Raw genomic sequence first — 27,999 nt, forward strand, 5'->3', positions numbered from 1 at the left:
GTTGTCTAATTCACCATTTATTTTGCTTCTGAAGTCTTAATATGGAGATTGTTCAACAGTGGCTTCTTAAGATGCAAGACCATTGCCAAATTCATCTCTCATCAGCAGTATGCTTCATGAACATAATGATATCCTCTATGTTTAGTTGTTCTATATAATCATCCCTAAATGAGAATTTAATTTGTTCTTCTACAGGCTCAAATTTGCATCTGCAAATTTAATCAGATTTGCTCCTTATAGGACTACATTAAAAGACATTTCTATTACAGTCATTCATCTACAGTCATATGCACTGTACTTCATAGACTAACGCTATGTATTTTTGGATAATTGCTGGTTTCCCATGGAGGAAATAAAGTTGGAGAACCACGCAAAGACTTAATCTGCAAGATACTTGTAAGTCTGTGCCAAGGTTGCTTGGCTACAGCTGGTCTTCCTGATCTGCCTGCTGTATATTGCTGTTTGGAAGGTTGTTGTTTATTAGTAATGGGTTCATATTCTCCTCATGTGGCTGATTTCTGAGAACCACAGTGCTGGCACTAGATGTGGGATCATGCACCGAGCTTTGCTGTGGAACTGACTGTCTTTGCTTTTTGAGTTCATTTTCCTCTGAGCTGATCTCCGGAGTGTTCGCTTTAGTGGTTTGGTGGAAAAGAGAGTAGTCTACCTTGTAGTATTTCTCCTTCACTCTCAACATGTTGCAGAAATTGTGGCCCCAGCGGATCTCTGCAGGTGTGTAGGAGGTGCGAGTCTGATGTAAGATGCCTGTGGAGTCCCCAGTATAGGTAAAGGTGACCACCAGCTCAAAGTTTTCTGTCTGCAGATCCTGCATGTTCAGCCTGTAGAGGGGACTGCTCGGCCCAATCTTGTGAATTATCAATGTTGGTGTGGCCAGGATGATTTCATTGTGGCAAAGGTCGAGATCCCTGTAGGATACACTTACTTTGCCAGATGGGTGCACTGTGTGCCGGATTATCTGGGCCCTTGCAGTACCTTCTACCATGTGGTTCTGGCGGAAATCCCCAATGCGCCACATGAGACATAGCTGCCCATCCCTCATGTTGATCACGGCAGAATCGCTGAAGCCAACAGTCTGCGCCCTCTTCCGAGCAGAAGCCATCTTGGCCACAGCTATCCCGATTATGAAGGTGTCGATGAAGCAGCTGAGGACATCCTGCACTGTCACGAGGATGATGGCCACCATGCACTCCTCTGTCATGCCTCGGAAGCCATAGCCAATGGTGGTCTGGGTCTCCAGCGAGAAGAGGAACGCTGCTGTGAAGCTGCGGACGTTGTCAACGCATGGGCTGTTCTCTAGATCCTGCGTGTCTCCGTGCTGTATGGCGATCAGCCAGAAAGAAATGCCAAAAAAGAGCCAGGATAAAATGTAGGAGAGTGAAAAGATCAGGAACATGATGCGCCATCGGATTTCCACGAGAGTGGTGAAGATGTCAGTCACGTAGAGACCCCACTGCCCAGGAAGGCTTCTGAAGACAACATTGCAGTTGCCATCCTTTTGCACATAGCGCCTCTTCTTGCACTCCCATCCTTTCTCCATCTTCTTACTGAAGTGCGTGGTGGCCTCTGGGTTTAGTATAGTAGTATACAGAGCCACCTCGGCATTCATCTTATCCAGAACTGCCCAGGAAGCCTTAGTGCTCCAAATGTTGTTGTTCTTAAAATAGTCTGAGTCTATGAATCCTGCAAGAAATTAAAGAAGAGAACATTTTCAGGCTTGTGTTTTCTTATTCTATACGTGCATTGCCAGCAGGTGATGCTTAAGTTTTTCCCTGAAATGATGTAGATTTTAAGAATGTTGGAAGCAGCACTCATAAGAGGGCAATGAACTGGAAAACCTGTCATAATATCCATATTCCTAAGAAGATTGTTATTTAAATGATCCTGTAGATATACATTCAAATTCAAGGCTCCTAGGGAAGACTGAAGTAATTAATTGATTGCTGGATGTATTTCATCCAAATTAATACTGGCATTAAGTGGGTGTTTTGATAGTAGTGACTGAATTATTTGATTATAATTTGATTATAATAGCAGATGTTGATAAAATGTGTTGACATATTTGTGACTTCAGAACATTTATGTTGTATAGTTGTGCAGTGAGGCTGCTGATGCATCACCGCAGTAGTGGGCTGCACCGTAACGGAGGACAAAGTTACCCCCAATTGTGTGAAATGCTGTAGAAATGCAAGGATTTGTTATTATTGTCGTTGGAAAAATACATTAGGATTTAGGTGGCTCTTGTCTGTTTGTGTGTACAGTATGTGTGAAGAGGGGTGCAGTCTCTACCCAGTGAACATGTGTGGGATGGAGTTCCTCAAGCAGACCCCGCGAGGTCGGACTGTGAGCTTTGGTCTAGTTGCTGGGAGCTCAGTGCCTGCAGCCCTCTGCTGCTGTATGATGTCTTCAACAACACAGTTGACTCTCAGAGGGCCATGTTCAGGGCAGCCTCACAAAGCAGCTTCATAACGCGTTGACAAATATTTACGAAAGCTGCTCCCTTCCAGTAAGGAGCAGAGCAGGCAGCTCCTGTCATGGACACCTGCAAGCTGGCCTTGGAGAACCTCTTCACACAGCTGCCAGTGACGGCAGAGCCAAGAGACAAGGACAGGACATGGAAGGAGAGCATGTCAGTAGCAAATGCACATTTGGCTGAGCTGAAGATGTGCAACAAGGAAGCCTAGATAACATTACTTGTCCTTCTTCAGAGACGTGCAGTGGCTTCATTTTGATAACTTATGCAGGTTATTAAGTAGTCCAGAGAGTGTTTTAAATGAAAATTCCTATGTTTTGTAGCTCTGAAAGGACCACAGCTGGCCATTTCAGATTTGATTGAATCAATCTACTAACTTGATCAAAACTCACGTCTTCTCAGTTCGTACAAATTGATGATTGAAAGGTTACAACCAAAGACAGAGAAACTTTACAGAGGAAACGGAGTCCTTTTTATTAAAAAAAGATTCTTAGAAGGAATTGTTTTCCAAACTGTAGTTAGAAGTCTGTTAACAAACTAGTTTTAAGAGCCTAGACTAGTTCTAAAATCCCTAAGAGCATTTTATATTTCCATGGGATGACATTTAGATACTTGGGTCTGCAATAAAAAATAGAATTGCAACAGCAATTTAAGCCTTTGGCGAAAAAATATACTTCGATGTTTAAGCATTTCTTTGTGGAAGTTGGAACTCTTTAGGGAATGTGCACGATAGTTTGAAGCAGTTTTCCAAATAGTCTTTTTGCAAGGATTCAACTACAGTAGATGCTTCACACAGATCTCACAGATCTCACCCGTTGAAACGGTTCCTCATCCAAAGCTAAATTCTGCACTCAGACTGAGGCTGTGTAAACCTGTGAACTTGCACCTCTTAGTCTGCCAAACCCAAACCATTTAGCTGCACGTCTACCCACTTCTCCCTTCAGTGCTCCAGTTCTTTTGAACTAAATGATTGTGATGTCATGCTGAGGATTAATGACAAGGCTGGTCCTCGTGTAAACTGGGCAATCTAAATCCAGACCCATTTTTTTCCCTTTTTATCCTCATGTTTCAAGTTGGCTACAGCAAGCTCCTTTTTTATGAATCTCCGTCCTTTGCGTTTGCACCCAAAGATGGAGATACTCACAGACGGCAACACATATCCCACAGATTTGGACTTCTGCCCATCCATTGTGCAACCTGCTCCTCTGTCTTCCATGCGACAACTCCTTGGTGAATGAATCAGAGACTTGGAAAACAAACACAGCACTTGCAAAACATTTGCAGGCCTTGCTGATGAGGAGGAACACACAGGCTGTGACCTAAGAACTCAGCACTTCGCCAGGGTACAGACTGCTCGACACAGATCTCCTGACTTGCCTGTGGATGCGTTCCACATTATTTTCCACACTCCTGTAATGATAAGGAATGCTTGTTTAGCATAGTGGGGTCAAAAATGGGTGCTTATAATTACACTAGACATATTACTTCTGCTTCATGTATTTATTTTACTCCTCTGTGACACTTGACCTCGCTTTGCGTGTGTCTTAACTCAAATAGGAGGGTTATATCCAGCTGGGCTCAGGAATGGGAAGTGGAAAATCCAGCCCAGTGTACTATGGAAGAAAATATTTGGGTCATTTTCTGGCACAAAAGTGTAGTCATTCTGCCTATATGAATTTAAAAAAACACATCCGTCCTAAAATGTGCCTACACTGTTGATGGTTTTTCTCTTTACTTTTCAAGATGTGTTAGTGTAAGCTACCTGCTTAGCCAGACCTAATGAGGCCTGACTGAAGTGGAGCATGTTACTTCCATGATGTTCAGATTTTAGTGCATTCTTGTGTTCTCTGTGTATCCAAAGCATTACACCCGTGTCTGAACAATTTGATTAAATTTGTCTTCCATTACAGTACATCATGAAACACACCACCAGACAATCACCTGGACATGTTTTAAATTAATGCATTGTATCTGTATGTAAGTGTATTGTGTGTAAATCATCATACTGCTCAATTCTGTATTGTTTCTGGTGTATATCCTGTATTATTTAATGAATCTTTTCAATTCATTTACAAAATGAAAGAGGTGGAACACTGTCTTATATAAAACTACTTTTTCTGCTACTTTTTCTGCAGAGATATTGCTTTTGAAGCTGATAGAACCTAGACAGTGTTTGCTACATTTAGTCGCCTATATTTAGATACATTCTGAAGAAGTGCATGTTTTTAAAGGTTTTGAAAATTATTATCTGACAAATCAGAGTCTTTGTTATGCCCTCCAGATGAACAGATGAATTAATCTATTTTACAGGTCAGAAATGTGAGGCTGCTCAGATTAACTGGGGAAATAGCAGAAAGCATTTTCATTTATTTTCCATAGTGGTTGAAAATGTCATTTTTGCTGCGTGTGCACCTTTTTGGTCTGCTGATACACTTTGCTTGCTCCTTGATCTATTTTAAGATAGATATCGGGGAATGTTTACCATTTATAATTTTTCTGTTCCCTTCTGTGTGTTGTGTCAATACAGTTTATCGTAATGAGGCAGTTGCCTGGAGACAAAAACCCAATCGCAACAGATTGCCATGGCACTCCTTTGAAATGTTCTTAGCAACTTGAAATTATCATGCACAAATTCTCTGCTGAGACACTGCTATAGTGATGCCCAATAGTTGCATACTGCAATTATTTTCCACTGCTTTGCCATCTAAGATCTGGTGTTGTCCTTTAAACCTGAGACAGTTGTTATGATTTGGTTTCACTTTGCTTGAGATTAAGCAAACCGTCAGCACAATACAGTATTTTGTGAGATGCTATCACGGTTTCCTATTTTTCTGATAGTATCGAATTTCTGTATTCTTACCTGAGCGAGAAGATCATAGCTAACACGTTTGATGAAGAAGCTGGGTATAATCAATTTACATCTGGTTCCAACACTAATGTTACAGACGTTTAGTTCTGGATTTGGACGTTTTGGATTTGTAAATTATTACACATTATTCACATATTATAACATTATCAAACATAACACAATAGATTTTGACATTTCACATGTAAAGTATTTAAACAGAGGCTGGAAAGAACCTTTCGTGTTGGAACACGTACTTTCAGTTTTGATACCTAGAATGAATTGTTCCCAGTGACAGCCTCAGGTAAGGTTTCTGTAAAAACAGGCTTGTCTTTCTGGATAGCATTTGCACAAAGCAATCCACGTTGATGAACTGAGAAAAGCTTAAACCACCAAGGAGATAACCTCTAGGTACTGCAAACTTTTTGATTCAACTGCCTCTGGAAGAGTTAAGGCTGAACAATGGACACAGAATCAAAAACTAAAGAACTGTTTTTTTTTTCTTTGTCAACCTGTTTCAGTGTTAAGTTTTCTAATTGAGCCCATGATTAAGTGTTTCCAGCAGAATGAAAATTCAAAGACAGTTACATCATAGGTCTTCCTTACACTAAGGAATTCTGAGAAATTTTTCTTTTCTTTTTTTTTTAAACATCTTGTAAACACGGGTGATCACATCAGTGAAAAATAATGCCTGGCATGCTTTGCTTTTCCTTGGCGTCTTTGCGCTCCGTGTTAAAGTGGATGGGAGGGGTGAATTTTCCATATTTGCTCTTGCTAATTGGTGACTCTGCATCCCAGCCAGAACACTGAAGGTACTGAAGAACACAATGGGTGTGTTGCTTATACACATATTAGAGAATGTGTTAAACACAACCAAGATCAAGGATGGTGATGTAAGAAGGAAAGGGGATAAACTGAGACAGGGGGAAGCAGAAAGCCCCAACAACAGCCCATAATAAAGTTCTGCACTAGTCTACTCATAGCTCTTAAAATCACAGTTGGAATGATCACTTCCCATTGGAATGTTACTGGATTTGGTCTTGACAGAACTTTAAAAGACCTGCCAATACTGGGACTGGGCTACGCCAGCGATTAGTGTGTTTACTGAAATAGAGTAGTGTATGTCTGAAACTAAGGACATGAGCCAGATATGGTGTCGAAGGGAAGGGGGGGTTTAAGTTCTAGAAATCTTATCTGAGTTTTGCGAAGAGATTTCACTCCTGATAAGACAGCTGGAATGGGGCTTTTCTTCTTGCCTTCATTTACCAGTGTCTTCAGAAAATCTGAATAGTCAGCACCACCAAGCTTTATTGTTTTCCACAGTGTTTTACAGCCCTTGAGAACATTTCTGAAAAATGTATTTGAACAGAATAACCCTGGAGAGGGCTGTGGTGCTGTTTACACAGATTACACAGCTACAGACGGTGAGGTGCTTTAGCAAAGTTCAGCCGTTGTCTTATCCAGAAGAAGAAAGCTCAGCCATTTCAGCTGTGGAGTCGAGCACATACAGTAATTCTCTGGGAAGGACATTGTCAGCTTTCCAGTCAAAGGAAGTGCAACTACTTAGACTTGGACTTTATAGAAAAGATCATTTGGAAACTGGAACTCTTTCATCATCTGATAGTCGTAGAGGAAGTTACGGACAGAGGGAAACTTTCAAATGTCTTGAAAATTGTACCCTCAAAAATAAATCTGCTGTGAATCACCACATTGTCCCTGACCGAATTGATGTGTCCTCATTAACTCAGCTTCCTTTATGGATGAAGATGCTTATTCTGGTAGCCAAACATAAAAACAAATGTACAAGAATATAGAACACCTGAAAATGGAAGTCTAGGCTTGCTTTTTGTTCAGTTACCTACTGTATGAGCAGATGCAGGATATGAGTCTTATTTACAGTATAAAGACTGTGATGACGCTGATTGAGCTGCTAATGACAGCATTAATAATACTGGAACCAGGATGATAAAACTTGTTTTCGTGTTCACTGTTGTTTCATGTTTATGAAGCATTTATTCCATGCGTGCTAAAGTTTAAATATTGAGCTCATGTTATTTTTCTTCTTTTTTTTTTTTTTACAGAGCAGACAATGGAAAATAGATACTTTCTCTTTCTTGGACTTTTCAACTTACAGCTGGAATTATTTGTTGAAATTTCAAAGGGAGATTTCGTATTAACACAAAAGCCAGCGCAGAACTGGGAAAATGGAGTAAAGATTCCAAACAAATACAAAGGAATTAATCAGTTTAGTTCATTTTTGTTCTGCCAGTCAAAATAAAGAACAGGTTTTATGCAGTAAATTAAGTGGCTCGAAAGACAAGGTTTGAATTCTAGTATTAATCTACCTTCTTTACATTTATCTAAATGAATTGTCCCAAACAACTGTTCAAAAAAGCCATTTTACTTTATTTATTGTTTTCTCACAATCCTTATTGTTAGATACAGTACATATATTCAGATTCTCCAAAGGCATTGTTAAAGTCAACCCAGTGGACTTCTTGTTTGTAATCTTTCTGATGTTCACTCCTATTTCTTATACAATGGGGTTTTGATTATATACCACAGTTTGAGTAATAATAATAGCATACTAATTTATATAGTATATAATAGCAATAATAGTATAATAAGTTTTGTGTTAGATTTAGTATTTACAGTTTCAAATAAGTTTGAATGCTTTATTTACAATCTAATGTTTTGTTTTAAAATGGTAATATTGATATGACAAAACTATTATGGCTGGCTCTTTGATGATAAGATTGATGATAAGAGCAGCTAGCACTGTAAATTGCAAGAGGATGTTTTATACCAGGAACTTAAAACATCTCAAATTATTTATAGTTTACTTCTCTATAATAGAAATGTAGTGCAAACCTTCACCTGGACTTAATATAATCTTATTTTTAAGGCAATGTTAACCCAATTGTGAATGTTGCTTACTTGTGAAGATGTTTTACATTTACCATTGCCAAATAGGAGCTTTTATCAGTTTAGATTTGGAGACATGAACTGAAAATGAAAGTGAAGGAGCATACCATTCCATTTTTTGGAAATGAAAGTGTAACATCAGATGCACCTACACCTTTTTTTCACAGTAATGGGTATTGGAGTTTAATTTGATGAATGTGCTTGTGCTTCTACAGATAGAATTTAATGCAGTGTTTAAGTTAAGTGCTGGAGTTTGCACACTGCTATTTTACTTTTCCAAAATTCTTCTTTTTTCACCCAGAGTCATGCATACTAATCGCTGTCACATTGCAGTGACTCCACGTAGAGTCAGAACAGTTTCTGCTACTGAGAAAAGAGTTACTGCTTCTGAATCGCAGATATTTCATTGGCTCAATACTTGAGACCTGCTGTCTCACAGCTGGCACATTGGAGATAACTTCTCATCAATTTATGACTGTCTGATTATTGAAATCCTGATTTGATGATGCCATGTCTGTAAAAGTAAAGTTAAATTGATTATAGTTGCTTTGACTAAGATATAACACCCTGCACTGTGAAGTGACATTGGAAGAATCTGTTTTTGAGGAGTTGCTAAACAGTTTTTTATCGCAGATCTTTTGTGGTGAGACTGAAAAAGCTCTAGTTCCTAGTATCAGCTAAATATCTGAGACTAGTCTTGTGGTTGGACCAAATATGGCTTGCTGTACATACAGTTCAGCAATAAGGAGGTCACTGTACATCACACAAGGAAGGCTTGTGTAATAAGAGAATAGCTCTTTTAAAAGTCTTAATAGGGGCCCACTCACAGACAATTTTCATACAATTTTGGGCCCTAAAATTGATACTGTATGGTAAAATTGATTTATGTGTCTCATGTGCCCAGTTTTACAAAATAATTAAATAAAGGAACTAAAGCAATTTGATGTATGAAGCCAGGGAGTTTTCTGGGGGCATTGAATGTGTCTGTTAGCATACAGGCTGAGTGAAAATGGTGTCACTGACAGATACACAACAAAGCAGAAGCTGTAAAACTGTTTCTACGCATCAGAATTAGTGTAATTACCATGAGAGCAGGCTAGTGTAAGGTTAGGACTTTCAGTTTTTCCTTTAGCTTACTCTCATGACAAAATGAACGTGGCTGACTTGCCTTACCAGTTTCACTGGTGCTCTCAGCTTGACTGCTCCTGGCCTCTGATGGAGTTTACTGACTGGTTCAAGCACTGAATTACATCACTGTGTCTGACAGGGTGAAGAACAAGGAATTGACTTCTGCCTTGTTATATTCAAAAGAGAATATAACATAAAATAAAAACACCCACCATGAAATTGCTTCATCCCAAAGCATTGCTTAAATCTAATTTGTCATTTTGTGTACACAATTATCCAATTAAGTACAGTACAGTGCTTTTAATTTTTAAGTGTGTTTATGTGCTTTAGGTTGATACTTTGAAGATACTTTGCTTCATTTTGGAAACTTATCCAAAAAATGTCTTAAGCACAAAGGTTTTGACAGCACAGTCAATCCTGCAGGAAGTGATACAGGTGAATCTGGGAGAAATATCTTACCTGCTACAACTCAGAGATGGACTAACCCCACACCTCCTCTGTCGTAATAGTATTTGGGCTTGAATGTAACCAGTATACAGAACACTACATTTCTAGATTAAACCAAATGTCAAAAGGCAACAGTGTACAAACTCACTTGTGCCTGACCTGGGAGGAGGGGTTTTCTGTGTGAAGCAACAGACAGCACCTTTCAGTCTGTATTGATTTGCCCCATCACACAGTACATCCCTGACCTACTGTGATCGAACACTGCAGCACAGGCTATTTACCGAATAAGGGCTTTGACAGAATTTCACCAGAATAAATGTTTTGACATAAGAGCTTTTGTTCCGATTCCACTGCTGGTCAAATTCAAATGACTTTTTAATGCAGCAGTTCTGCACCAATAATATGGTTAGTGGATGTATACAGTACATTAGTCCTGATCCAAACTTGATTGTTGTATTTTGAGCACAAGAACACAATATGCACATTTCAGGAACAAGGTTTTGTTAATGTTGAAGGGCCTGTGAAATGTGTTTTATTCCACTGAATGCAAATATCTTTCTGCAATGCTTCTGCATGTAGTGCAGTTTAATTAGCACTTGAGCAGTGGACCCATTCATAGCCTGCAGCCATTTTTTCTATGACCTTCATCTTCTGCACTTACCGTGGCTGAGTTTACAGTGCGTTTCCCGATTTTAACGGGGCTAATATTTTACCAGAACCATTGTGATCGTGTGGAATGCTGCTTGTTCAAATGCTGTAAAACAGCTGTTATAGAACGTTGTAATAGAGACATTACAGTTTGTCTGTGGCTTGAAAACAAGTAATTCCTTCGTGTTATTCTGAGCAAGAACGTGTCACGCCGCAAAGTGGAAATACAATCCACCGCGGCATGGTTTTTTCTAAAAAATGCAATTTCTTCTACCACTAATTTGAGTACAAATAGAAAATTAAAGCATAGCTTCTATATACTTAAAGATTTACAAGGTCTGTGTTGTAGAACCACCACAGTAAATATACAGTTTGAAGAGTTGTGTAACAAGGACTATGACAATAAAAACTGCTTTACCAAGAAAAAAGAAAAAATGATTTGTCACCCCAGGGACACAAAAAGAAAAAAGTGATTAAATCTTACAGGAGAATCAGAAATTAATCTTCTTTGTATGCACAATACAGAAAACATTCGTGTAATTGTGGTCGCCTTTGAACTGTATCCCATACAGGACCAGTATTTTTTTATGGCACGGTGTTTGAAAAGTCAAAACACGTTTATTTATTCAACAGTATGTTATCTGCTCGATCTACAGTAGTGACACACAGAGTGGTGCACTGGTGTGTTTGCCTTTGATGTGGTCAATTAAAACATAACTTTCCAGGTGTGAAATTCATATTTTTATTTTAGTTTTCAAATGTCAGTCAGTGAGCACTCATACAGGTTAGGTAAAACCTGAATCAGCGAGAACGATAATAGAGGTGTCTCATATTTCTCCTGTTGCAGTCTAGACGTATAGCAAGACTGTCCTTGCTTCTCCACACGGAACTATCACAGGTTCAGAGTTCGTCCTGTAAGTGCTTATCTCTTCACATTAGTCAGCTTTTGCTGTCCTGTATAACTTTTCTTAAGAATTTGCCATTATTCGTTTCAACTTATATATATGCACAGTAGGACAAGGACTTAACAACTGCTCCACACTGCTGCTGAAAAACTTGGTTAATCAAATCTGCTGTGGTGGGTTTGTGAATCTCTAATGTTATAGTAGTGTTATAGACGACATTTAAAGGTGTACAACTTCTGCCCTTGGTTTTTATTTAGTTTTTCATGCCCTTAGTTATTTTCTTCACCGGCCAGCGTTAAACATTCTTGTGCTCTAGGTATAAATTGTGTGACAGTACATTGTATTGTTTTGGAAGCAGATCTATTCATACACAAAATTCAGTACTTGTACAGTATGTGTTTTACTTATTAGATGCTTGAACGTCTCTGTGCAGTGGTTTTGTGAAAAAAAGGAAATACCCTGTTGTTTAATTACAGAATATATGCTGAAATGGGAACACAACAGCAAACGGGTCTCGAGGATGAGGGATAGGTCCCCCATCATTGGGGGATCCCCCAGCAATGTAGGCAATGCTACAAAAGGAACAAGTAATAGGTTTATTCCATGCTGAAAAAAAAGAAGAAAGAGAACACAACGTTTCGGCCGTGGAGCCTTCTCCTGAAGAAGGCTCCACGGCCAAAACGTGTTCTCTTTCTTCTTTTTTTTCAGCATGGAATAAACCTATTACTTGTTCCTTTGCAGCCCACGCATGCTGATGCAGCTACCCACCTGACTACTAACTGCTACAAAATAGCAATCACAATGTAAGGTGTCTTGTCATGACCGTTTGAACATGCTGTTTGGAGAAAGACCTTTTTGTAGCTGATAGGAGGTCCAGGAGGGTCTTGATCCCAGAATATATGATGCAGTAACACATCTAACAATGTACGAAGTAGGCTTGGGATTTTGTTGGTGGAACCTCTGGGTGGTTAACCCATGGTACTCCACTTAGTTCACAAGCCCAGGTACTGACCAACAGGCCAGAGAGTATATAGCAAATGATGTGTGCATCCTCATGCATCCTGCCAAAGAACACAACAGATACAGAGATGGGGCTGAATTAAGTTTATGAGGCTGAAATACTTTAAATTACAAGAATGTATTTTTTTTTCCTGACCGTAGTTTTTCATAGGTTAAACTGTTAACATAAATAAACATTCAACCTACTGTATGGCACAAGGAGTTCCTCTATGTTGAAACTCCTGACTGCAAGCAAAGGTCTGAATGGTCATTTTTGTTTTTAGAGTGATCAGCATCTATAATCCATCATTAATACAGTAAACTCTAGCAATCGTGAAAAGTACTGCCTTCTGAAAGAAACTTTTTCTGGTAAACTCATCAGTGTTTCTGTTTTCACAGATTAGTGTGGGACAGAGTTTTCTTTGTGCCAAAGTGTGATTAGGGTGTCTTTTTGTTTCAAAATGGAAAACCTAACCTGTCAGTCTTAAAACCATCAACAAGTGAGTCAAGATATCCCTATTTTGGGTCCTTAGCTGAACCAAGTGGTTTGCTAACTTCTCCTCGTAAACCGCAAAGTTCTCAAAATTGCCCACTACAAACGACACTGATGGCTAAGCCTTGGCTGTGTTTGTGGAAGTAATTTCTAGCCTAGAAGTATATAACCTCTATTTAGAATCTGAAATTCATCCATCATACTGCCTGGAGATTCTGCCTGTAATTTGCCACAGAAGGGGTTAAAGGGAAATATGATTTTAATTGTGGCAAAATTGATTTACTTAACAGACTTAGAAGTTGAGTTGTGTTTAAGCAAATGAAGCCATACAGAAGTTTATAAGGCATACTTTAGACAGTTCAGCTGGCCACATATTGTACATTTACTGACATCTAGAGTTTGAAGTACCTTTAATTAAATAGTTTTAATGCATTAAAAATACAGATTGTTAAATGTTAAACCTCCTTTATTTTCTGATTGTTCAACATGCTAAATGTGTATTCTATCAAATAATAACAATACAAACAAAAACACGATGCTGTGGATTCAATTGATACAGTCTGAACAAACCTACAGGAGCTATTGTGCCTGAACCGTTCACCTGAAATGTGACCGATTGCTCTACTCTAGGATGGTCACTCCTCCTAAACCAGTGGATATCTATCTAAAAACAAGCTGGCTTATAGTAATACTGGACTGGTTAGCAAAACCCAGTTGCACCTAATCACCATTAGACAAACCATTTCTCTTTCCTTTTTAGAGGGTGCAGGTGAGGCGAACTTGAACTGTAATAGGCAGGCGTACTCATTAAAGAACCATGCCTCTAAACAAAGCCTTGGAGACAGACAGAGGTAGAGTTCCTTACCTGGTGCCTCTTAGTTTTCTCAGCACTAGGTTGGAGGGATGTTCTGGTTTCTTGGATGCACAAGACTACCTGTCGCGTAGGAGAGCAGTGGAGAGTGATTTTGAGTAGCTGGTGGGTCTGCAAGTTAAACATTGACACCTCCTCAAGGGCGGTGGTGGTGATGGCAGGGCTTGTGATTGGAACGGGCACAGGTGGGGGTGGTCGTTTTTTATTGTAATGGTAATGCCAGAGTGTTTTCCTGAATGCATTTTCCAACCTTTTTGCTGGTACAACAGTCTGTAAACAAACACTACCTGAGTGCCCTTGCTCCCTGTTTGTCGCTGCATGTCTCCAGCCCTGGGCTTGCACGGTGTCAGTTACACCCCCCGCAGGGGCTGGATTCATCTGTCGCAGGGTTCAGTCATTCAGGGGACAGAGGTATGACTGCAGCCAACAGAGGTTGTAATCCTCACAATCCCCGAAGCTGGAATGAAAGCAGTGACCTGCTGGATCCATGCCAGGTGCACATTCCATTCAGAACCCCTGTGCCCTTCCTGTCTACCTGGAATCGGACCACTGGCATTAGGGAGCAGTAGGGGCATGCGGAGCTTAGACACCATTTGCTGCATGTCTCAGGTAGTATACACGCAGCTCTTCCTCCGGTGGAATTTGATTTGTGTTTTTTTCACATTTTTAGATTAAGTGAAATCTAAAATGTAATCAAGCCGGTTCCTGAAGAAGCCTGGAATTTTAGCCCTGACAACCTGGATGAGAAATCAGTTCTAGAGACACGCAGCTCTGTACAGAAAGGTTTTATATTCCCTGACCTTTAGGTTTATATTGTGACGCACCACCCTTGATCCCCTGCTGAGTCTGAGAATGTTTCCTGGATTAACCCTGTTTCTACCACTAAGGATCCTATAAACAAGGTGCAAATTTCCTTTGTTCTTGACTGAAGAGATTAAGCTTTCTGAATCACGTCATATATGACAATTCTCTGAACCAGGAATAATTCTTCTCTTTATTATTTCAAAGAATAATATTTGTTTTGTGGTAAGGTGACCAAAACTAATGTATATTCTCTTTTGTATATTTAGAGAACATAATATGCTAAATGAAGTCTCACTAGTGTGTTGTTAATCTTGAGCATAACTGCTGTAGACTTGAATTGCTATTGATCAGTTTGCACTTATCACATTTCATTGGCTAAGTGTCTGTCCAGTACATGATTTTATGTTGGTCCTATACAAAGGTTATTGTGATTCCTTTGCTTCTGTTTCTGTGTTTGCCACTCCCTCCTGCTTTTTTTTGGGAACATTTGCAAATTTAACTACTTTACTAGCAATAAGAGAATCTAAATAGTTGATATAGATTGGGAAAAACAACCAGCAAAAAAGAATCCCTGCAGCACACCACTGCTTACATGTGCTAAATTAGAGGTTGTGACACATTATTGCTGGTTAGTTAACCAGTTCTCGATCAATGTGCATATATTACTATTCCTATGCCTTTTAATTTGACAATTAAACTTTTTAAGTGGGATCATTTTAAAGGCTTTCTGGAAACCTACACATGAACTGTCTTTGTTGCCTGCTCAAGGAATTCTGATATGTTAATCACTTTTGAAATCAGTGTGAGCTGAAGTGCCATTGCTTTGTATATATTATTCTGTTTGAACCATCTCTTCCTTAACTTTACTGGTAACAAAAATTAAACTGATTGGCCTACAATTATGAATTGGTGACACATTTATAATTCTCTAATCTCTAGTTATACTGTAGCTCCTGCCTTAACTGAGAGTTAAAATATCCTACTGTAAATAGTGGGGATAATATTATTACAACATAAAATGCATAAATAGGATAGTGTGAATTTCATTTATATTAGGTATCCATTTTTGTTTGGGTTTTGCCGTGTGTGTGCAACATTGTTCCAATTTCAAGCTTCATTTACTAAAGATACCAAAGAAGACAAAGTTTGACTTTTTTCATGACCAAGAATGTAAAGAATGTTTTGCATTTTCTGATCCGATCTGTCATTTATTGTAACTGCGTGACAGAGTTGTTTGGTGAGTTTTTCTGATCAATCACAGATATGTCAATAGAGTTTCCTGTAAACACGGTAATACGTCCTAACACAAGCAACACAAAAGGCCCAATTAATTTTCTGACATTGTAGAAATTAGAAGATTTGTTATCTTAAGACTTCAGTAGCCTGATACTGTATCATTTTCTAAGAGTGTTGCTACAGTTTGAGCATCTCAGAACCACTGCTAGAGAATGTGGAAAAATCCTACAAAGGAAATATAAAAAAAAAGGTTCCTGTTCAGTGAAATTCATTGTCAGTTGAACTGTAAATAAACTCCATTAAGAGAAATGAGGCCGAGCTATTGACACGACCTCTGTTCTGCACGTAGGTTTCATGAGTGTCTGCATTTCCTGGGCACAAAACAAAAATCTTCTTCGTAGCAGTTTTAAGGGGGTAATGCAACAAACTTGGCTACACACATTGCAAGTAGGAATCTACTGGCTTTCAGCTACTGAAAATGTATGAACGACTTTTTAACGTAGAGGTAGATCCTTTTTCTAGCAGTGAATATATAATGTCCACTTGTATTTCCTCTGACTTGGATACAGGACTTCTGAGAACAGTCACATTGGTCTCAGGTTATCCAGTTTTATTTGTGTTTCCACTCTTTGTTACCTTTTACTACAGTGTGTATAAAAAGAGTAACTCGCTTTTCAATCAGGAATGGCTCTTCCCACTCAGAATTTCCCAGCTGTTGTTATTTTATCTCTTATTGTATTTTTGATTACCTTTAAGAGAAGGAATGATCTGAGGTTGTTGCTTTGAAAGTACTACACATGCATGCATGGAACAATGATGTGCAAAAAACGGACTCTATCCAGGTAATTAGATGTTCTTGTAAAAAGGTTAATTACTGTTATATCTTGCAAAACGTGTATTTTGCACTATACCTGTTTTTCAAACAATGGGAGCAGAATCTCTTGTCTCCCCTCTCCGACCCCCAGCAGAGAACATACACTAAACCATCATCACATTTTCAGCAGCCTAATCTAAGACTGTTTTGAAAAAGACCTTCTGATGTAACTCTACTGTCACCCAAATCTATTTTCTTACCTGGTATGTTAATAACTGTTGCTCTATGAAGCGACTTTCTTCTCTAACCTCTCTTATCCCACTCCAACTGTGTATCATATTTTAAGACACAGTACTCTTTTAAAGATTTAGCTTTAAAGACAACAAAAACTCCAAGACACATATCATGTAAGGTGGTATTTGCAGTGTGAATAAAAGAGACTTTGATATTAAAATTCCACAATATTTTTCCTCAAGTGCAGTAGCATCACTAAATTCATTATATTTCAACGTACTTAGATAACAGCTGATAAAGATGAATCATTGTTCTGGTATACAATGAGAGAAAGTGCCATTAACCACATCCTTATCTTATCATAAGCATCTCAAACTTATCATAACATACCCCCATCTTGTATGTATTCATAGTACAGTGCAGTCAGGTAAACCTTTTGTAGAAAATGTCACCTTTCTTCATCTTGAATTGAAAAACACATAGACAGCTCCAGGTAATCAGTGTGGTCTGAATGCCCTTCAATGTTGAGACAGAAGCACTTGATTCTTTCATTTGCTCAGGAAACGGGCAGGACACAGGAGGTAGGCTCATCGATCACTTTGGGTTGGTTGATCACTGAGCAGACCGTGTGGCCCCTGATGCTTTTTGAGTGATATTCCATACAACTCAAATTTCAGGGTTCTGGGCTGTTGTGCTGATGGCTTACCCCCTGCCAACAGACAACAGAATTGAGAGGGTCACCCCCATCTCTCAAACTATTGCTATGGAAACTAAGTGTGTGTGGGGGATCCTTTCCAAAGGAACTTAGATATACAAAAAGCATGGCTTCATGTATAGGGTTGTATGTAAAATATTGTAAATATACATTTCATATACAATGTGATCATATTGTTCTGCGTTATACAGACATTTCTGTCAAATCCATACAACTAAATCACCTGACACTCGAAAAATAATAATACTAATTAATAATTGCTTACACTTACAGTATATAGCACTTTTCTGGACACTCCACTCAAAGCACTTTACAGGTAATAGGGACTCCCCTCCACCACCACCAATGTGCAACATCCACCTGGATGATGTGACAGCAGCCATAGTGCGCCAGTACGCCAGAACGCTCACCACACATCAGCTCTCAGTGGGGAGGAGAGCAGAGTAATGAAGCCAATTCATAGATGGGGATTATTGGGAGGCCATGATTGGTTAGGGCCAATGGGAAATTTGGCCAGGACACCGGGGTTACACCCCTACTCTTTTCAAGAAACACCCTGGGATTTTTAATGACCACATAGAGTCAGGACCTTGATTTTACATCTCATCCAAAGGAAGGTGCCTGTTTAAAGTAAAGCGTCCTCGTCACTATACTGGGGCATTAGGACCCACATGGGCTGCAGGATGAGCGCCCCCTGCTGGCCCCAGTAACACCTCTTCCAGCAGCAACCTTAGTTTTTCCCAGGAGGTCTCCCATCCAGGTACCGACCAGGCTCACACCTCCTTAACTCCAGTGGGTTACCAGTTGTGAGTTGCAGAATGATATGGCTGCTGGCAAATGAACAAATCTCTCCCTCCCAGATTTAAAGGGTTCTTTATTTTATACCAGTCTGCACATCGGTATTAGTTACTGAGTACAGTTTTTGATCAACCCATAATTATTTATATGAAATAAAAGTACATCCAAAAGCTTCTACTTTGAACATGCACTGAATATCTTGCTTTTTGTGACTTCTCGTTTTTCCTTTTTTAAAGAGTTTAGGTCTTGTTAAGGCTGATTTCGTTTTTTCCTCTAATATCAAATGTCCTTGTCAGTAAGCCTACTTTTGTGCAGAGTTTAGTCTTGGCTACCTTTGTTAAGGTCCTTAGAAACAAAATAATGAAAATGCAGAAAGAATTCCAGATGTGAGGTTTATATATGAATGCCTGCTTTGCCGTGTCCTGCAGATAGCTTCATTTCATCAGTTGCCCACCTGAGAGATAACAACTTCCTACTAGAAAAGGGTTACTTGGCTGCAGAGCTAGTTAGCATTATCTCAGCAATCGAGAAGTTTAATTTGTCAACATTTGGCAGTGTTTTAGGAGACAGAAATGCCTTTACAAGCACTGGATATTTTTAAAACAATAAAACAAAAGCAGTTGATTGTGCTACCCTAAATATTCTGCATAATATTTGTGAGATATGATTACTGCTTAGACTTAGTGGGACACCAACATTTACATGGCTCAGTGTAAAAATGAAATTGCCACTTATTACATGACAGCATGTGTTCCTGAAACTAGGTAACATGGTTAATCAAGAGACTACTTAATGGCTCTTTCCAAGAAATGTTTTAATGTCTGAGTGTACCAACAAGAGGATTGGCAGCAAAATAAGTCAGAATCAAATGAGAGCGTTTAGCAAATTGTAATGTGGTCAGAGCCTGAGCATTCAGATTTACATAATCTATCCAGATCTTTTTGTTGGTGTTAAGTAGTTTCTGTATCAACTTAAAAGTGTCTTGTTTTGTTAGACTTTTTCAAATCCCATATCAGAAGCTCTAGGAGTTAGGCGATTTTGCTGAATGCATTATATTTATAGAAATGACTTAAATCGAGATACACAGGATTTTATTTCTTTCGTAATCAAAGAGTGCAAAGGTGTATGCATAGATTACATTTAAACATGACAGTGAGCTGATAGGCTTGATCTAACATGCAGCCTGTTTCTCCTTCGTAGGGCTGTCTTATGTAAAACTGCAGGTTGTCCTGGGGATATGTAGGACAGGGAAGACTTAAGGGGATTCTTTTCCCATCATTGCTGGGGGAAATTAAAGAGAAGTCTTATGAGCTCTTGCTGTATGGTTATGAGTTTACATTTAAGAAGGCAAGATCCTGTCATTCTGAGAGGTGACTTGTTTGCAATATTTAAAAACTGACATGGAGGAAAGACGGGGAGGAGGGGCAGCCTTTGTAATGATGTGAACTAGTTAAACTAGAATGGTGTGTCTCACGTTATTTTGAGAAATAATTATTTGGGAGAATTCTGCGAAACCAGCTGCTTAAGATCACTGAGGGAGACAGCAAAGTGAATGTTTCCACAGAAAATGTATTATAAAGAGCTGCAATTTGATACTATCTTTTGAAATTTTGGCAGTGAAAGGGTTTAGGTGAAACAGTGTCTGTATTACAGAAACAAGAGAATGGACCGAGCAACGAGCTTTAATAAGTACCTTTAAACGAATGCACTGAGAAAAACAAAATGCTGCATATTCTTTAGTATACAGATTTAAAGAGCATGCCTTGTAAAATAAAGTACATTCTAAAAAAGGAAAGAAAAACAATGTAATATAAGCTGTTTAACACCTTCTCTAGAAAATATTTGTAAAGTGAAAAGAATTACCTATTAGGTTCCAAATAGGAGTTTGACCTGTTTCTGTTTTCTTTTATTGCATCTCAACAGGAAGGTTTCAGAAAAAAATTCCTTTGTATGAGCGTATTGGTGTGGGGGTACACGTTGACAGTGCAAGACAAAGTAAAACTGTAATATTCCAAGAAAACCGAGAGACTTTGTTCCCAATAAAAAAGCCCCACTAAAATTCACAAGCTTCAGGATGAAAGACAGAACTGTATGATTTCAGGGTAGGTTTTATTAAAATTTCTCTTCAGGAGTTGTAGTGCAGTCAAGGAGCTCAGTATTTGAAGTTGGAAAATGTTCATGTGGACCAGAATGGATGTTTTTTTGAGAACTTTCTATTCCTCCATGCTCGTTTTCTTTTCATTCTGAATTTCTCAGTTGTGTCTGTCTTACAAGTTCTACAAATCAGGCATGGTAAGAAAAAAGGGACCGTTCTAACAGGTTTGGTGAGGTTACCTTCTTAAAAAAGTATCTTACAATGTCTGTGTGATCATCCACTTATCTTTTATGGAAACAAAAATAGCTTTTCCTTAGGGGCTTTACAGGCCTGAGCGAGCTGGATTTAACCAGCACATCCTCAGCTACTGTAGCTGTGAATCAGCCAGTTTGGGTTTTGGAGGAGTGTGCATGTGCACATTCTTTTCCTCTCCTACAATAGCACAGACAGTCAAAGCTGAAGCTACACTGGGGAGGGGGACAGGTAAGAGGAGAAGTACAAAAAAGTGGAGATGTTAAAAGAAATCCCTTTGATCCCACACCTTTTGACACCCACACCCAAACTTTGGTGGCATGAACATTTGTGATCTAATGATGTCAACTGGTGCTTTCATGTTGGATCTAAACGCAGTGAAGCCAGGTAGTTTTCAGGATGTGGCTTGGATGGTACAGATTGTCCAGCATACTGTACAGTAGAAAGAAAACAGCTTTCTCATCAGTTTCAATGTTCTCCATCTGATTGTGTGGTCCTGTCTAATGGTCCTGTCAACCGGTTCAACAGTGTAATATTAAAAAAGGACCCAATTGAAAATGGAGGCTCCAGGATCTTCGTGTCTTTTCGAAACTAATGTTCACCAGCACAGCTTTGCATTTGTTTGTTGTTCTGTTTAGACTGAGAGGGAAATTCCCTTTCGGCTCATTTAGGTTCCACTAAAGCATTTCTGTTGTTAGAGTAATAAACCATACAAGGTTTTCTTGTGGCTCATTGGTAGCTAGTGGTGTCTGTAATGAACTGGCTCTTATTATAAAGATAACTACCAACACAAGCTACAACGGTTTGGATATCATAATAAAAGCAATAATATCTTTTCTTTTTTGAGACCTGAATCTTTTATTTTTTATATTCTTTTGTTTAATCTTAGACCAGCCACCTGCAAGAGTCAGAGAGTTTTCTAATGTTTACATAGCTCCAGACTTCTATTTCCTTGAATCAAAATAGTAACGGTGAATTATGAATTATAAGAACGTCTGTTTTTAAGACTGTTCTCAGATTTTGGTTTTGTTAGCTTTGCTCTGCGTATTGTCATCAGATTAAAGTAGTTTGCCGATAGAAGTATTTGGGATGCACTTATTTTGTGTGTGAGATGTACAGTATGAAGTGACCAGCTATCAAACCACAACCACTTTGAACTGAAAAAAAACTCAGCTAACTTGTTCACGACTGTGGTTATAGTTTTACCAAAAAAATGTTTGGAGGTTTCTCAGTCACCTTGAATAAGTGAATGAGTTGTATTCAGAATATATTATAATAGTAGGTAATTAATATATTATGATGTGTATTGATGACTAGTTGAGTATTTAAAGTTGAAAAAGACTTACAATATGTGCATCTGAATGCTAACTATAATCCTTATAGTTTTTATAAGGCAGTTAATAAAGTTTGTTGTCTTTAAGAAAGCAAGTTTTGTATTTTTGTGTGTGTGGGACACAGGTTCCTTAGTTACACTGCAGTACCACAGCAGACATCTGAATGGATGTGTATACTGTAGCTAAACGATTGCTCATGATTAATAAGAGTACAAACAGGAATAAGTATGAAACAGCTCTTGAACACGTGTGGACTTCAGATCTATTCATATGAACTCAATTAGAAATGAAGTGTGCTTCATTTGTACTGATATTGGAATTACAGGGGTGATATACAGTAAAGCTTTCCTTAATCAGTGTATAGCACATCCCTATTTTACCTGTCATACTCATCTGTTCATATTCCGGCAGATTTCAGTGGCCTGTGTCTGCTTCTCGGTTTCTCAGGGAACCTACCCCTCTGCTCTCTGTCTGGTGTTTTGCATAGAAGTGCCAGACCCTTGTTTCTGGAGTTCGTTATCCTTTGCTGCCAGCAGGATAATTGACACTCCAGCTCATACTGTTCCTTTCACACACACTCCATTGACAGGAAGCGGAGATTTTTTTTCATTCCACGATGAGAATGCCATATGGTTCAGCAGGAAAACGCACATAATTAAACCTAGAATGACCCCTGCATTCAAAATCTCCAATTAAACTGTATAGTTATGATTTCTGGGTGGAAGAACAGATATTGCACTTTGTTTTTGTTTTCTCATCCGGGTGTTGTGTGCGCTACGTTCAAAGTTTAGTAAACACGGGCGAAACTTAAATGTTTGATTTTCATTGCAATAAACAAGATACTACTTCATTGATGCGACCTGGAAAAATATATTAGTATTAGAGGTTCATTTATTACAGTGCCACCTTGTTTTACAGTGTTCTGTGACACATAATATTGTAGGGATTAAGTGGGAATCATATCAATGTTGCTACACATGGTTTATTTGCTTTATTTGCCACATCACCTGTTGCTGATACTACGTCATTTCTGGTCCATGTGAACACAGGTAGCTAGATAATTCATTACTGATCTTGTAAAGGAATAGAGTTGCTTATTATTGAGTGCAGAATGAGAAATGGCCTGTTCTGGTTCAGATGGATACAGTCTGAAAAATATTGGGTGGCCCAGTTCTATGTTGCCAAAAAACAATGTTCACGGGGCAAAATAGCTCCCAAAAATGCAGCTTATTGAAAGTTCACAGGGCTTAGTAATTTTGGCTGGTTGAGGGGCAGCACCCTGGCTTTAGGACAAGGAAGGCCGGACCCTCATGAAGAGTGAGGAGTTAACGAAGGGGGAGCTGCAAAAGTGGAGATGGGGTGGAGGGGGGATGAATGCAAAGCAAAAAGGCTTTAATATAGAAGTAATAGTTGTATTTTTTAAATTGTGGAAGTGACGTCAGGAATGCTTACGATTTTGGACAACTGGGGCAAATTGAACTTGGCTGCTGTCATCCCTCCCAAACCTTTGCTGGAAAACCCACAAGCTTTTGTTCAAGAGCCTTTGCCCATCCCTTTCTTTTTTGTGATGCAGTGTAACAATAAAATGTGCATCACACAGGGCACAAGTCTACTCCACATCTATTCCAGAATCCCCTTCCAAGGTTGAAGATTGAAGTGTCTGTCTAAACTCCGTTTGAATGAGGCAGCAAATAAAAAACTCCCATGTATCCACTACTGTACTTAAAGCAGCTTATCTCTGCTCATTTAAGACATTTTGATCTCTGAGGCTGCAGTGAGTAAGCCTCTGCTAAGCCACACTTGGAGGGTTTCATAAACTCTTGTGTCAATCTCATGAAGTACCAAAGTAACATTAATTTACCAGAGCAGTTAGAGGGGAAACAGCTACTTTATTCTGGCCGAAACGAGACCTGACCGCTTGGCTTTCGTCTTGCTTTTCCATCTTAGTTTTTTTTTTCTTTGTCATTTTTTTCCAAGTAATATAATTTAAACATGTATGCTTATGCCTTTTAAGAGGTTACTTGCAGGTCTATAAAAAGTAAATTATTGCCTAAGAAAATGACAGACTCCTCACAGCATTCCTCTCCGGGCAAACTATTAACCTTTATACTTCTCCTACTTTTTATTTAAAAAGTGCTCTTACATTGCACTATGCTGTGATACAGTGTACTGTATCTGCTGTAGATAACCAATCATACCTGGCACTGCAGTAATCAATTTAACATTGTTTAATAAACAAAGTTGTTTAGAGTTGTTTTGCAGTATAGTTTTCTAGAACCTAAGGATTCTATTATATTGTACAGTACATATTGGGCGTGGTTTTCCCCCTGCTGTGCCTAGCTATACAGTATATATAAACAGGTGGCTAAGGATCTGTGCCTGTGGCTGGAAGGTTTCCGGTTTAAATCCCACGGCTGGCAGAGGAATCCTGCTCCGTTGGGCCCCTGAGCAAGGCCCTTTACCCCATCTGCTCCAGGGGTGCTGTACAATGCCTGACCCTGTGCTCTGACCCCGAGCTTCTCTCCCTGTCTGTGTGTCTCATGGACAGCAAGCTGGGGTTTGCAAAAAAGATAAATTCCTAATGAAAGAAATTGTATATGGCTAATAAACTGATCGCTTTTCTTATCTTATCTTATCTTATCTTATCTTATCTTATCTTATCTTATCTTATCTTATCTTATCTTATCTTATCTTATCTTATCTTATATAAATGCCCCTTCAGCAGAGTCATAGTGACAGTCAGCATGGATTCAAAAGAGGTAGGTCTTGCTAAACAAACTTATCAGAATGCTTTGAACAAACAACAGCAGTAATAGATAGAAACAGGAGAGATATGATACTGTATAATTAGATTTTAAGAAGGCTTTTGATAAAGTTCCTTATAAAACCTTATATGGCCATGATGGAAATGCAAGTATCTGGATTTAGAACTGGTTAAATGATAGGAAACAGAGGGTAAAAATAAAATAAGTTAAAAAATAAACTTTAAACTATGTATGAAGTAATCATTGGAGTGCCACAAGGATCTGTATTTGGACCACTGCTATTTCCAATGTATATAATTGACCTAGCTTTTGGTATAGTAAGTAATCTAGTGATGTTCACAGATTACACTAAAATATGAAGATTAGCAAACGTTGTAGCAGTTGTCAAGGAAATTTAAAAAAATATTTAGATAATATTAGTCAACAAGTTAGACATATTAGTCAACAACAGCAGAATGTTACTTGTAGGCAGAAAAACCAAACTAGAAATATAAAATAGAACTCGGAGAACCTGAAGACACTACCTGTGAAAAAGATTTACATTTTAAAAAGAATCTATAAAAAACAGGATATCAAGTTTAAAGGGGAAAATATATCAAATGATTTTATGTTAAATTTGTACAATATGCTAAATAACCCACTTGGGTTGTTTTATCCATCAAACACCCCGCTTTACAAGGAAAACCTTCTGTAATTTAAACAATAAATCCTATTCTAAACACAACAAATACAATCATAGAGTATATGCATTATTAAAGCATTAATAAGTGCAGATAGAGTGTACTGTTTCTTCACGTGAGAAACCGTGACACTAATTGTTACTTTATAACATTTTTCCTTCAAGAAAGGAATGAATACACATGTAAGACAAGGAGTAACATAACTTCCAGCATGCTTACTGTTATGTAGACATGTTTCACAGGACACAAACCAAGATGGTGGATTCCAGTTCCCACATTGTCTAAAACCATTGGTTCCTACTCCAGGTCTCATCTGGTTTCTGTTACACCTGAGTTAGTCAGTTTATGGAACACCTGTCTGAACTAATGTCACCTGTTAAGAGCTGAAAACAATTGAAAAGGAAGCAATAAGTCAATTATTGGTGCAGTTATGTAACTTTAACCTCAGATGACAAACAAATTAGATGAAAACCAGAAGAAAACAGGAGCACTTCCTGATCTAACTGCTAAACCTTTGAAACTCACTTTTTTGGGCCTTGAATGAAACACCCGTTTTGTGTTTTGAACTGCTGTTGGCAAAAATGGGGATCTTTGCTCCTCACTCGTCTAACCAGCAAAAAACACTCACAGACTTTGTTGGGGCTGGTGGTTGCTCAACTACTGTATATGCAGAGAAACGCCACAGGGATCCTGTCCTATGAAGCCAGCACCCTGCAGTTTAAAATCACTTTACTGTGTTCATTGTGTAATGCTGCCCTTATGAAGTAAGACATTTCTCCAGCATGTTTAGATAATAACAATGATTTACTTCACCAGATATTTCAATTAAGCACAATTTATCATTTGCAATAATGGCCTGGCCAGAAGACACATTTCCACTAGGTCTTATGTTACCTTTAAATCATAAAAACTTGTATACATTTACTCTTTGATCAATTTAGTACATTAATTGATTCATTCAAGACAAGGATGGCCAGCTGAGGTCCTTAGGAGATACAGTGCGTCGATGTTTTCATTTGAATTATCTCTAAACTACTTAATTGAATAAATTCCCTCTTCAGTGGTTAAACTGAAAGTGTTTAGAATATGATGGCTTGAGAGTGACTTATAAAACCTGGCTCTCCAGGACTAGGATTGGTCATCTCTGATGTACCTGATATTCTTTTTAGAAGTGATTCAACATCAGCTTGAAGTATTGCATGAAGATAATTTGACATCTAGTTTTATTTTGATGACTGTTTACCATCTCTGCAATGAAAGGGCCCTTGTGTGTTTTGAACTGCTCTTGCACTGTATTGGCTTCAAGAAAGATCAAGGCCAGGAGTGACTGGAGCCATTTTCACAGTACAATCAGCAGAACTGGAGACATCTGGAGAAATCTTGCAAAACCCTTCGCAGGCAACAAACTGACATACTTGAATGTATCACTCAACACAAAACACAACTTCAAGAACCCAACTGTTACTACTGTTGCGCTACTCAAAATGACCTTTTGATGCATGTGAAAACAGAAAAACACAAAACCCAAAGTTGCGTTTCAGATTACTGCACACCACACAAAGTCGGAACTGTAAAAATTTAATTAGACTCTTAAAATAATTGGGCTCTAATCATATGTTTTAAGCTTTTAAAGGTTTGTAAACACTTTCTTTTGTGGTTGACCCCCCTGGAGTTTAAAACAATAAAATTTAAGTACCCCCAATTAACATTCCCACAACACAATGTAGTTTACCAAGTCTATTAGCACCTAGTGGCTGCAGTGATGTAGCCAGCATATAAACAGTTTCTAATGTGCCTCTATAAAAAACGCTTTGCTTTCTCAGCCAGTCCACCTCAGAAGGGGCTTGTTTAGATCTCTGGCTTGAGTTTGTTTATCTGTGTATTTCCCTGCATTTAAATAGATAACATCTGATATCCAGATGGTTGGTTCACCATATTTTGACGAAAGACCATAATCTGTTTGATGGATCATTTTTAAAAACAGCGATATTGAACCAAATGCTTTGGAAACTCTTCACTTCCTTGAGCGTGTTTTTTTGTCTTCCTCTTTGTTATCATGTGCGATAAAGTTTCCTCTTTCCCCTGCTCGCCTTTTCCCCTATGTGTGCTTGATTGTGTTTGTTGCTTTTTCACGTTTTCTACTGAGGCAGTGAATGCAGGAAGCCCAAACCACTCATCTGAATTGAAACATCTTTGCTGTCATATTTTGATCAAAGAACAGAAAAACTCCCAGAATTCAAAAATATTGCAGGGCCGCCATGAAATTCAGCAAGGTAACCTGGTTAGCTTTGTTGAAGCACATAAAGAAAGTGATCAAATCAAAAGTGGACACTACGACGATTAAAGACACAAATTGGAACCAATTTACTTACTTCAGCACTGAGTGTCTGTCATGCTGGCTCTGAGGAGCACAGAATATTGGGTTAAAGCAGCACAGAAGAAGGGTGATAATGTTTTTATATTCCAAGTAGGTATGACTCTGGTATGGAAAGGCTTGTCAGCTTACTACTGACATTATGG

General features: G+C 38.6%; 1 protein-coding gene and 1 long non-coding RNA gene across 4 annotated transcripts in view; one reads left to right on the top strand and one right to left on the bottom strand.

Annotated features, from left to right (window-relative positions):
• Positions 1-27,990, bottom strand: kcnj16a (potassium inwardly rectifying channel subfamily J member 16a). Of its 3 annotated transcripts, XM_088599936.1 has the most exons (3): positions 13,747-13,871; positions 3,636-3,901; positions 1-1,701 (listed from the first exon to the last, which is right to left on the bottom strand). In XM_088599936.1, exon 3 carries the CDS (start codon positions 1,625-1,627, stop codon positions 422-424), a length of 1,206 nt encoding a protein of 401 aa, XP_088456062.1. In that variant the 5' UTR covers positions 1,628-1,701; positions 3,636-3,901; positions 13,747-13,871; the 3' UTR covers positions 1-421. The 3 variants fall into 3 exon arrangements, with proteins under 3 accessions (XP_088456062.1, XP_088456063.1, XP_088456061.1); XM_088599937.1 differs by lacking the exons at positions 3,636-3,901; positions 13,747-13,871 and adding an exon at positions 27,852-27,990; XM_088599935.1 differs by lacking the exon at positions 3,636-3,901 and having other exon boundaries at positions 13,747-13,902.
• LOC148652782 (uncharacterized) overlaps positions 14,068-27,999 on the top strand; it is a 66,465-nt gene continuing 52,533 nt past the window's right edge. The window contains exon 1 of the long non-coding RNA XR_015925417.1: positions 14,068-14,361. This is a non-coding gene — a long non-coding RNA (uncharacterized LOC148652782). The remainder of the gene's footprint in view (positions 14,362-27,999) is intronic.

Source organism: Lepisosteus platostomus, chromosome 11, assembly GCF_059453375.1.
Source record: "Lepisosteus platostomus isolate fLepPlt1 chromosome 11, fLepPlt1.hap1, whole genome shotgun sequence".
In the NCBI taxonomy this organism is placed as follows: domain Eukaryota; kingdom Metazoa; phylum Chordata; class Actinopteri; order Semionotiformes; family Lepisosteidae; genus Lepisosteus; species Lepisosteus platostomus.

Coding starts and splice junctions, on each gene's coding strand:
- kcnj16a (XM_088599937.1), bottom strand. CDS start 1,627: ATGAATGCCGAGGTGGCTCTGTATACTACTATACTAAACCCAGAGGCC.